Genomic DNA, 12,282 nt, shown 5'->3' on the forward strand with positions numbered 1-12,282 from the left:
AAAATGATTTGGCTAATAATGGGAGCCGGTATGGGAGCCGGTATGGGAGCCTCAAGGAAAATAATTGTCCGTTATAGAAATGCATGGGCCGATTTCTGATCCCAGTCCGTCCCTGTTGTCAGTGTTACCACATTTCCAAACTCAGTGACAGGGCCCATCTCTGTCTACCCAGTGAATTGTGCTCACATGACCACAGGTTTTATAAGTTAAGTCAACTCAATCAGATTGATGAGAGAGAGCTCTCTCCTCATGAAATGAGATTCCAAATGAGAAAATCTAATAGAGGCAGCTGAAGACCTGGCAGTGCACATCATGTTAAATCAGATTATATGGTCGGCCAGCAGGTGAGGACCACATAACAAACAGAGTACAGCTATTTGAAAGACCTCGGTGAAGAAATTATGCATACAGTTCTGAATAATTGTGCAAATGTTTTATTTAATTTAAGAACATACAGTACATAGTAGCAGCAACAAAAGCTGTGCTTACCCAATTCAATATTAACAAATGACAACCAAGTTGTTAAGAAATCGCTTTAACTCAAATAATCTAATTTAATTAGCATTTGACAATGTGGAGTCATGTGTAGCTCAGTTGGTAGAGCATGGCACTTGCAACAACAGGGTTGAGGGTTCAATTCCCACGGGGGACCAGTATGAAAAGGTATGACAACTGTAAGTCGCTATGGATAAGAGTGTCTGCTAAATTACTAAAATGAAATATTTACACACTTGTCTCTAACATGGAGGGTTAGCATTTCCAAACGTTGAACTTACTTCACCTGCCAATWTTGTCCCTATGTGGGATGTAATTTAATACAAAATATCCACAGGGAAGTATTATCAACACGGCCTTTAGTACACTGGTCTGTATATCAGTTTGTATTTCCTCTTTTCATTTTCAATACTTATGCAATTCGCACGTGACTAACACTTGCCCAATATGGCCGAGCCGAACCACAGACCGAACTGCAAACAGCTATTGTTTACATATTGTGCAGCACGTGCAATGAGTCAAGAGATTGAAAATACAAGTGACAGAACCTACAGGCACCGCAAAGTCGGGTAAACAACACTTTGCTGTGGATACCCTATCTCCACCTACCGCCAGAAGGACCAACAGCACGTACAAGCAGTAAAGTATGTGTAAATATAATTTTATTCAACATTTTGGCTTATAGAGAATATTGTTTATTTTTTTAGGGCGACTTTGGTCAGACTGACAATCATGGAGTAACCATGGTAACAGTCTGATGTTTAGGCAAGTGGTCCTCCATTTCTAGAAACATTTATCATTATAATGGCACATATGGTTTGGTCATTTCACATTATAAGGTAAACACTTCTCTTTCACATCACTGAAGGCCCTGAAAAGGCAACAGTAAATGCATTTGATAAAGTTTAGGGTGTCCGTCCGTGTTACTGTCGGTAATGCTCAGCGATTTTGGACAAATGCTGAAGAGAATGTTGGCTGTAGAGGGTTGGAAGCCTTCCTTTCTGTTCCTCTGTGGCCTCTCTGAAGAAGGCCAAAAGCCAAAACACGTTGGCTATACTTTTTGCAATAAATACACTTTTTTATTTAATTCCATTTGTCCTCCAAGTGTTCCAGAATCTCCTCTCAACCTCAGTTTGCTCCTCAACTCATGCACTTTGGTTGGAAAGGGAGGTAGAGGCAGTGATCCCTTCTCTTTGCCTCTCTGGAACAAGACAGTCAGTCAGCCATCTTGTTTGATTCAGAGTAGAATCTCCTGCTCTTTATCATCATCAGCAGCTGTCTCCTCCCCCTCGTCTTCCATATGACATAATAGGGGTACTTCCAGATCTTGGCTGTTTTTAACGGGCAGCTGTCTCAACGAGTGAATTTTACCTGGAGTACATTAGAAAAAGGACACCCAATTACTGGATATGACGGACAGCTTGTTGAAATACCTTTCCATTAGCCTCGGTACCTTCAGCAGCGCTGGCTTGATTAACAAGCAATTACAACATATCTAATATACAGACTACACCAGGGATAGATTGACAACAATTTGCTTTCATTTTACAGTGTAGGATACCACATATAGTAATGGTATGAACACTTACTTTTGGAATAGTATGTCTTCAGCCCCACATGCAGGGAGATGCCAGAAACACAGACAGCGAAACCCATCAAGTTGAGTCCACTCATCCTGTCCCCCATCAGGCCTGCTGCCAGCAGCAGAGTACACGCCTCCTAGTGAGGACAGGGAGGGTACGTTAGGGGGAGATGAAAAACACACTTTGAATAAAGAGTGTAGGGGGGATGAAACAAGGAGTGCTTGAGACAGCAGGAGAGATGGTGCAAAAGGAAGCAATTCAAGTGAGGGAGCTGAAGGGATACAGAGAGGGTAACTTGTGATATACTGTGTTATCCTCCTTACCTTAAAGATCCCTGCTATGGATAAAGTGAGACTGGAGGTCTTTGAGACTAGCAGGAACTCGGAGAAGCCCAGGCCAAAGGCCAGTGATCCGCCTATACTCAGCATGACCAGAGTGTAGAGCAGGGAAGAGAGCTCATTAACACGGAACAGCTTCTCTGAGGTACTTAGGCTCAGCCCTGCAGACAGAATCAGATGGAGAGAAATGGATAAGTACTGACACACAGATAGAGGCACTTATGTCATGCCCAGACTGACAGGCATGGACTATCACAAACAGGTTAGAGAGAAGCATCGTAAAAGTCTTACCTTCGTTGAAGAGGAAGAGCGGGAAGAGGCCCATGAACATGAGCGGCTGTAGATGGTACATGGTGTCTATTGGGTTCTGGAGCCCTGTGGGAGTGGAATGTGGAAGAGTGGGGTTACTGGGCTGAATGCCTAATCAGGGAATAAAAGGACAAGTCCAAACAACAACACAATGACGCTTGGTAACTAGTCTCCCTAGGCAGAAGGTTTGCCTCCCACATTAACTATGTTCCGACATCCACTGTTTCCCGGTTTGGGAAATCTGAGACTAGGTGTTAACTAACCCAGCTCTGCTTTCTGCATCAGGACCTGTGTGAGGGTCCACCGGATCCCGCCGATGAACGATGCCAGCAGTACCATGATGAAGCCCTTCAGGTTGAACTGGGTCGACTTGAAGGTGAACATGAACAGGCCGCTGGCTATCAGAAGGACCACCACGATCAGGTATGGGTTCTGTAAAAACAGAGTAACTTGGGGGTCAGAACAGAAGCCTTTCGTCCACATGCATACATTATGCACTTCCTCATCTTCTCACATCATACACATCAAGGGCATGGAACCAGAGTACACAACCATAAATAAATAAATAAATATAATACAAACACATTTCACAAAGTGCATATACACATAGTTAGATACACCTGAAGGGAATGGAACTTCCTCCTATGCATGAAAAGAGAATCCATTCACTGAATCCTATAGCTCGTTAGAACATTGGAAAGTCAGTGTCTTGGTGGGAAGATTGCAACCACAGAGACTTCAATTAGGCAAGTCTTGCCTTTGTAGTAATGAATGATCCAGATATTACACAGAGTGTAATTTGTGAGGGGGTGTGGTAAGAAAGCCTTCAATGAGAATGGCCTAACCATGTGAGCGGCTACGGTACACCTAGATGTAAGGGATATGCATCTTTCTCTTTCAAGACGATTCGATACGTATCTAATGTTCGATACATGTGCTCCGATACAATACAGGAACGATAGTCTACATTTTAGTTGAAAACGATTCGGGTTGGATTCGAGGAATGAACCGATGTGATACAATGCACAAACATTTGATGCATAAACACATTCATTTTCCATTCTAAATAAAAAATTGCTGCCGATGGAGCTCATGAGCTGGGCCTCTTGAGCCGGATCTGTCTGAGCGTGTGTGTGGTGTAAATTATGTCTATTTCTATGATGTATGTATGCACCTGAGCTGAGCCATAAGGGAAACGACAATGCTTTACCCTGTATATCTAAAAATGACCATATACAGTGCCTTGAGAAACTATTCACACCTCTTGACTTTTTCCACATTTTGTTGTATTACAGCCTGGATTTAAAATGGATTAAAGTTAAATGTTTTGTCACTGGCCTACACACAATACTCCATAATGTAAAAGTGGACTTATGTTTTTCTACATTTTTACAAATTAAAGAAAAATGAAAAGTTGAAATGTCTTGAGTCAATAAGTATCGAACCCCTTTGTTATGGCAAGCCTAAATACGTTCAGGAGTAATTATGTGCTTAACAAATTGCATGGACTCACTCTGTGTGCAATACTAGTGTTTAACATGAATGACTACCTCATCTCTGTACCCCACACAAACAATTATCTGTAAGGTCCCCAGTCGAGCATTGAATTTCAAACAGATTCAACCAAGCCAACGGTGACTTTAAAACAGTTACATTTAATGGCTGTGATAGGAGAAAACTGAGGATGGATCAACAACATTGTAGTTACTCCACAATACTAATCTAATTGACAGAGTGAAAAGAAGGAAGCCTTATTTTTCATTTCATACCTGTTCTACTTTTAACATAAATACAGAACATTGTACTTATTTTCTTCAAYGTTCAGCAACATTTTATTATAAAAGTCAGAATTTGGTCGCGGATTTTGACAATGCACCATTTAAAAGTAATTTCCGATTGAACCGACATATGCAGCGTTTACTGTGAATGTGGTCTCTGTGAACACAGGAACACTGTCTTTCAAACATGTAGTATGAACAAAGAGTGAATTTTAAATGCAATTGTCTGTCATGCAACATCCATAAATACTACTGGATAAACAATGACCAAGAAGAAACAACAAGAGTTAGCCTATCTCAAGTGAAATTGACTTACCGGATGCTCTAGTTTAAAAACCAATGAGAAGAAGAGGATGAAGAGCACTGCAGAAGACTTGGTCATTGTGTACCTGGAGGAAACATACAAAGACATTCTAATGCCATTCAGAACATTGATGATCAAAGTTAGGTAGATACATACAGTGCCTTCAGGAAGTATTCATACCCCTTGATTTATTCTACATTTTGTTGTGTTACAGCCCGAATTCAAAAATGTATTAAATAAATAAAACCGCTCACCCATCTACACACAATAAAAAAGAGAAAATATGTTAAGACATTTTTCAAAATGTATTGAAAATGAGATGCAAAATTTTAATTTACATAAGTATTCATAACCCTGAGTCAATACATGTTAGAACCACCTTTGGCAGCGAATACAGCTGTGAGTTTTTCTGGGTATGTCTCTAGGAGCTTTGCACACCTGGATTGTACATTATTTGCATATTTTATTTTTAGAATTCTTCAAGCTCTGTCAAGTTGGTTGTTGATCATTGCTAAACAGCCATTTTCAAGTCTTGTCATAAATGTTCAAGTCGATATAAGTCAAAACTGTAACTAGGCCACTCAGGAACAATCAATGTCATATTAGTAAGTAACTCCAGTGTATATTTGGCCATGTTTTTTAGGTTATTGTCTTGCTGAAAGGTGAATTTGTCTCCCAGTGTTTTTTGGAAAGCAGATTGAACAAGGTTTTCCTCCAGGATTTTGCCTGTGGTTAGCTCTATACCGTTTCTTTTTATCCTAAACAACTTCATAGTTCTTGCCGATGACAAGCATKCCCATAACATGATGTAGCCACCACCATGCTCGAAAATATGAAGAGAGGTACTCAGTAATGTGTTGTGTTGGATTTGCCCCAAACATAACGCTTTGTATTCATGACATATAGTTAATTTCTTTGCATTACTTCTTTTCACTCTGTCAATTAGGTTAGTATTGTGGAGTAACTACAATGTTGTTCAACTCTAACTGTTTTAAATTCACTACTGGCCTCATGGTGAAATCCCTGAGGGGTTTTCTTCCTCTCCGGCAACTGAGTTAGGAAGGACGTCTGTTTCTTTTTAGTGACTGGGTTGATTGACTCACCATGCTCAAAGGGATATTAAATGTCTATTTTTGTTGCGTCTTCCAATCTCTTAATATGTGTCCTTTTTGCGAGGCATTGGAAAACCTCCCTTGTCTTTGTGGTTGAATCTGAGTTTGAAATTCACCGCTCGACTGAGGGACCTTACAGATAATTGTGTGTGTGTGGGGTACAGAGATGAGGTAGTCATTAAGAAAATTATGTTAAACCCTATTATTGCACAGAGTAAGTCCATGCAATTTATTATGTCACTTGTTAAGCACATTTTTACTCCTGAACGTATTTAGGCTTGCCATAACAAAGGGGTGGAATACTTATTGACTCAAGACATTTTTTATTAATTTTAAACATTTCTAAAAACATAATTCCACTTTGACATTATGGGGAATTGTGTGTACTGTAGGCCAATGACACAAAAATCTAAATGTATTCCATTTTAGATTCAAGCTGAAACAAAATGCAGAAAAAGTAAAGGGGTGTGAATACTTTCTGAAGGCACTGTAGTAAACACAAACACACACACTTACAAGCTGATGGTGATGAAGAGGAAGCTCCAATTGGAGAGTCCAATGTCCAGCGCTGTTGCAATGGCTGAAAGAGACAGCTTTTTAGGACTGTTGATCATATCATGGCACACTGTTTTATTCCTACTAACAAAGGGTTTCTTTCTTACTGACAGGAAGGTGAATGCCTCAAAAGATTAGTTCAACTGTTGTACCCCATCAGAGGGGTGTAATATACTGTACAACAATATAAATGCAACATGCAAAGTGTTGGTCCCATGTTTCATGAGCTGAAATAAAAATTCCCAGAAATGTTCCATATGCACGAAAATATTATTTCTCTCAAATTTTGAGCCCAAATATGTTTACATCCCTGTTAGTAAACATTTCTCCTTTGCCAAGATAATTCTTCCACCTGATAGGTGTGGCATATCAAGAAGCTGATTAAACAGCATGATCATTACACAGGTGCACCTTGTGCTGGGGACAATAAAAGGCAACCCTAATGTGCAGTTTTGTCACACAACACAATGCCACAGATGTCTCAAGTTTTGAGGGAGCATGCAATTGGCATGCTGACTGCAGTAATGTCCACCTGAGCTGTTTGCCAGATAATTGAATCATACTTTCTCTACGATAAGCCGCCTCCAACATCGTTTTTGAGAATTTGGCAGTACGTCCAACCGGCCTCACAACCGCAGACCAAGTGTCACCACACCTGCCCAGGACCTTCACATCCGGCTTCTTCACCTATGGGATCGTCTGCAACCAGCCACCCGGACAGCTGATGAAACTGAGGAGTATTTTTGTCTGTAATAATGCCCTTTTGTGGGGGGAAACTAATTCTGATTGGTCCTCCAAGGCCCACCCATGGCTGCGCCCCTGCCCAGTCATGTGAAATCCATAGATTAGGGCCTAGTTAATTTATTTCAATTGACTGATTTCCTTATATGAACTGTAACTCAGTAAAATCTTTGAAATTGTTGCATGTTTCTTCAGTATACAAAGCAGGATCAATTAGTTAGTCAGCCAACTTTGATTAACAACCAGAAATAACTTGATTTTCTGGTTCATTATGAAATGTAAACTTAGATATGTGTTTTTGGTTTTTGAGTCGATTAGACCATGCACATTTTCAGCGCATCTATATTTAGGCAAGTTAGATGGCTAACTCATTGATCCTGCTTTGTAGTATACCCCTCAAAACCACAAATACAGTATATGGTTGTTTTACGCCTTTGTTTGTATCCACTACAAGGCCATGGTGCTTTACCTATGGAACAGCAAGAGGAACTGCCCCTCCCTACCTAGGCTCAAACCCTACACCCCAACCCGAGCACTCAGTTCTTCCACCTCAGGTCTCTTGGCCCTCCCACCCCTACGGGGTGGCAGCTGACCATCCATGATATCAAAATTATAGTTTAAACCAGGTTTTCAGCCTATACAGTTTTTGTTTACAATTACCCCCGCTCAGCCCAGTCCAAGCTCTTCTCTGTCCTGGCACCCCAATGGTAGAACCAGCTTCCCCCTGAAGCTAAGACAGCAGAGTCCCTGCCCATCTTCTGAAAACATCTGAAACCCTACCTCTTCAAACAGTATCTTAAATAATCCTCCTCCTCACCTCGACCCCCCCACACAATTTTTTWAAACAAAAATAACTGAACCAGCACTTGTACTACTTGACTTACTTTCTATGCCTGTGCTATGTGGTTATCCCATCTAGCTATCTTAAGATAAATGCACTAACTGTAAGTCCCTCTGGATAAGAGCATCTGCAAAATGACTCAAATGTAAACAAACACTGTATAGGCTGAAAACATGGTTAAAACTATAATTTTGATCTCATGAATGGTCAGTCCTTCCATCCATAGCTCTGTCTATGAATTTGAGAGTGGATACATTTCTCCAACCCCATCCCTCAGCTATTTACCAAATAGGTGGCGGGTGTGACCACTGTTATAGTTTGAACTGCAGATTGCCCCTTTAAGATGTATTTAAGTAGTTCCAGCCAAGATTAGTAGAGAAAAGTAGACAGTGGTATCTTATCACACAGACGGACTATGCCTTTTATTATGCAGACTGAAGTCCATGTTGATTATATCGTGTCACATACAACTCAAACTGTTTGGCATACATTCCTCTAATATATGCACTCACCGACTGGGGCAACCTTTGTGAGGTAGTCTGTCCAGTTCAACATGACCCGAGGCTTCCCTGTCCAGCATTGCATGGCCGAGCGGGTCAGGGTAGAGAGACAGAATATTATGGTGAGGTGGACCAGCGTCATGAACAGTGGGTAGTGGAAGCCCTGAGAGAAAGGGATGGGAACAGTAACAGTGAGTTAAGCTACATGGCACTGCATGCAAAGCAAACATACCAAGTACACAATGTTATGTCGCATGAGGAGTGTGAGCCAGCCTCAGACTGACCTTCATCAGCCACTTGTTATAAAAGGTGATGCCGATGGAGAAGACATAGTAAACGAGGACCAGGCCCACAGTGCGGACAGCCCGGCATAGGAACTGGACAGGGCAAGCCATGGTGCTGCTTCACCCTTCCCCACAGGAACTACTGCAGAGGCACCGTCTTCAAACAGGAGCAATGTGCTGAAAGCTGGGAAGGGAGAGAAGAGGGAAGAGCGAGAAAGATGAGTCTTATCAGTGAGTAATGAGCATACTCCCAGCTGTATGTTAACACTGACACAGCCATAGTGTGTTGTGGCGATACTGTACATGAACATGCAGATTTTTTTCATAATTAACATTGTAGCTATAATCTCAGATAAACCTATGTTGCCAAGCTAAATAGATGTATTGCTGCTGATGATGAAGGCACTGGAAAACATAAACCTGAGCCATATGGCATGGCTAACAAAGCACATAAAATATGGACGGGCAAGCCACTGGGGAAGACAGTGGATAACTTGTTAGCTGGCTAGCTACAATGTCTAGCTGAACCACATATCTTATGAAAACATTTAAAAACGCTAGCTATTGTCTGGCTGAACTCACCTGCTGGCGAACGGCGGCGAAAACAGGTAAACTAGCTAGTTAACTAACGTTAGTTAAGCAAAGTGTGACCGGTCCTGTTAACTGCTATACAAAGCTGCGTCTAAATAACGTAACGTTGGCTAGCTAGCTTAGCTATCAAGCGATGCATGTAAACACATGTCTGTACAGAGTAATTTAACATTGTTTTACTTTCCAAATTACAGTAACGTTACTTTGTTGTTGCCAGTTAGTCCACTCTACACACGGGCCACGGCATCGATTCATCAGTACAAACCGCAGGCTCTACGTGGACTGAGCACAGCCAGACAAGCGATGCACTTGATTTTGCTTGCACGCCGCGCGTCGGTGCTTGGTGGAATGTAGACCTTGGTCCAATGCAATGGATCACTCTGCCTACCCGGTCGGATGGCTGACCTGAATCAAGTGCGCCCGACTTCAGAACTGCAGCTAGGTGGCAGTATTTTTGTTTTTCCAAGCAAAACAACGTAGCCAGTTACTGTAGCTACTTCCGGCAACTACAGCGAAGAATAAATTGACAATTTGGTTGAGTAGTCGTTGTCGTGACCCTCTGTGTTTGTCATTGTTATAAAGTGAAAAAGCCGCCACAACGCAACAAAAAATAAACGGCCAGGACTCCAATTGCATCTAACCTGCACGGTTTGCGAAATATCGTTGGACACACTGGGCTTTGTAACTAGCTAGATAATCACATAGCCAGCTAGCGTTAGCTACAATTGCTAGCTCTAGTACACCGTTGGGTCTGTGAGGATGGCGGAGGAGGAAGACGAAGTTGGTTTTGACGAGGATTTGGATGACGGGGCGGGTGGAGCGGATGGGAACCACGGCAAAAGGAAAAGGCTGTTCTCTAAAGAACTTCGGTGTATGATGTATGGATTTGGAGATGACCAGAATCCCTACACCGAGTCAGTGGACATCCTGGAGGACCTTGTGATCGAGTTCGTCACGGAGATGACACACAAAGCCATGTCCATCGGACGCCAGGGCCGTGTCCAGGTGGAGGACATTGTTTTCCTTATCCGGAAAGATCCAAGGAAGTTTGCCAGAGTGAAAGACCTCTTGACGATGAACGAGGAGCTGAAGAGAGCCCGCAAGGCCTTTGATGAAGCGAACTATGGCTCTTAGGGCCTTTGGTAGAGGGATTTGGCCTTCACCACAAGTACATGTCTTCTTTCCCTTTTTTAAACTTCTCTTTCATATTGTCCAAGCTGTTTATTCTGCTTTGATCAGTGGACATGTGTTTTTGAGGATTTAAACTTTGTTGTTGCAGATGTGAACATAGAGAGTGTTCATTCACCACCCACTTGTGACTAAAGATATGTTTGTGCTCATGTGAAATGCTTATGCCTTCTATAGACATCTTTCRATCTTTATTTAACTAGGCAAGTCAGTTAAGAACAAATTCTTATTTACATTGACGGCCTAGGACCAGGGGCAGAACGACAGATTTTTACCTTGTCAGCTTGGATTCGATCTAGCAACCTTTCGGTTACTGGCCCAATGCTCTATCCACAAGGCTACCTGCCGCCCCATTAACATACACACATCTAATCCTAGAAAGTTGTGTTATTTATGGTATACTGTGCTGTATCCACAGAAGGACATCACATTGCAGTATGAATCATTAGGTCCTGTGAGGAAATGTCTCTTAGGTGAGAATTGTTGTCCTGTTTATCAGTAAGGATAGTGACGTAATGGTGGAATGGACATTTATGAATAAAGTAACTTCCAATCCTTGACACTTTCATCCATCCTTTACTGTGAGATTTCAGGACATGGGCCCAGAGGGGAGTTCAAATATAGACTTTCTGTATTAATCCATGGATGGGTTCTCTTTCATGAAACGTTTCACTTTCGCTACACTTGCAATAACATCTACTAAACAAATGTATGTGACCAATACAATTTGATTTGATTGCTACACCTTGAGACAATGGATATAGCTTCAAAACTTGAATAAAATGTTTTGTTTAATTTGTGCAAATGAATGCACAACTTCCGTAGATGGACCTTATTGTGCATGGAATAAAACCCTCTGAAAGTTACTTTAATTATCTCCGCAGGACTAAGGGCTCAGACACCTATAGGGTTTGCTAGCCGAGAGTACTTAGCACATCTGAACCTGATTTGTGAACCGAGTGTGCACTGACTTTACATGTGAAATGTTGGCAGTCAGACATTACAGTGGGTGGTCCTTAAAACACAGCGCGCTGGACGATCGGCAGATGAACGCTAGATCTAAATTAGGTGTGATGTGTGCGAGCCTTAAAGGTACATTTCTACGTTTTCTAACGTCATGTTCATCTCCAGCACCAACCCAACATCAACATATGTGAAAATGGTGCATTTCTACGTTTTCTATTAAAAAAAAGAGGAAAGTAAATATTCATACTCATTGACTTATTCCAAATACAGTTGAAGTCGGAAGTTTACATACATTTCAGCCAAAGACATTTAAACTCAGTTTTTCACAATTCCTGATATTTAATCCTAGTAAGAATTCCCTGTCTTAGGTCAGTTAGGATCACCACTTTATTTTAAGAATGTGAAATGTCAGAATAATAGTAGAGTGATTTATTTCTGCTTTTATTTATTTCATCACATTCCCAGTTGGTCAGAAGTTTACATACACTCAATTAGTATTTGGTAGCATTGCCTTTAAATTGTTTAACTTGYCTCAAATGTTTTGGGTAGCCTTCCACAAGCTTCCCACAATAAGTTGGGTGAATTTTGGCCATTCCTCCTGACAGCTGGTGTAACTGAGTCAGGTTTGATGGCCTCCTTGCTCACACATGCTTTTTCAGTTCAGCTCACAAATTTTATATAGGGTTGAGGTCAGGGC

General features: G+C 41.5%; 2 protein-coding genes across 3 annotated transcripts; one reads left to right on the plus strand and one right to left on the minus strand.

The window, feature by feature from the left end:
* Window positions 1-418: 418 nt before the first annotated feature.
* On the minus strand, window positions 419-9,851 carry slc35c2 (solute carrier family 35 member C2). Of its 2 annotated transcripts, none has more exons than XM_023991056.1 (10): window positions 9,635-9,851; window positions 8,841-9,024; window positions 8,569-8,719; window positions 6,436-6,499; window positions 4,820-4,892; window positions 2,989-3,157; window positions 2,708-2,791; window positions 2,402-2,577; window positions 2,085-2,214; window positions 419-1,866 (listed from the first exon to the last, which is right to left on the minus strand). In XM_023991056.1, the coding sequence occupies exons 2-10, from the start codon at window positions 8,949-8,951 to the stop codon at window positions 1,733-1,735; spliced, it is 1,092 nt and encodes a 363-aa protein (XP_023846824.1). In that variant the 5' UTR covers window positions 8,952-9,024; window positions 9,635-9,851; the 3' UTR covers window positions 419-1,732. The 2 variants fall into 2 exon arrangements, with proteins under 2 accessions (XP_023846824.1, XP_023846823.1); XM_023991055.1 differs by having other exon boundaries at window positions 9,423-9,851.
* A 95-nt stretch (window positions 9,852-9,946) lies between these two features.
* Window positions 9,947-11,179, plus strand: taf13 (TATA-box binding protein associated factor 13). Its single transcript, XM_023991058.2, has one exon. It carries the CDS (start codon window positions 10,191-10,193, stop codon window positions 10,563-10,565), a length of 375 nt encoding a protein of 124 aa, XP_023846826.1. The 5' UTR covers window positions 9,947-10,190; the 3' UTR covers window positions 10,566-11,179.
* Window positions 11,180-12,282: the final 1,103 nt, after the last annotated feature.

The sequence above is a fragment of the Salvelinus sp. IW2-2015 genome, linkage group LG7 (genome assembly GCF_002910315.2).
Source record: "Salvelinus sp. IW2-2015 linkage group LG7, ASM291031v2, whole genome shotgun sequence".
Lineage (NCBI taxonomy): Eukaryota > Metazoa > Chordata > Actinopteri > Salmoniformes > Salmonidae > Salvelinus > Salvelinus sp. IW2-2015.

Bases quoted from the DNA above. Each gene is read 5' to 3' on its own strand.
- slc35c2 (XM_023991056.1), bottom strand. From the start codon at position 8,951: ATGGCTTGCCCTGTCCAGTTCCTATGCCGGGCTGTCCGCACTGTGGGC. The intron at 3,158-4,819 runs GTAAGTCAATTT...CTGTTTTTACAG, and splicing joins TTTTTAAACTAGAGCATCCG to AACCCATACCTGATCGTGGT. The intron at 1,867-2,084 runs GTAAGTGTTCAT...AATGTACTCCAG, and splicing joins GAAGACATACTATTCCAAAA to GTAAAATTCACTCGTTGAGA.
- taf13 (XM_023991058.2), top strand. From the start codon at position 10,191: ATGGCGGAGGAGGAAGACGAAGTTGGTTTTGACGAGGATTTGGATGAC.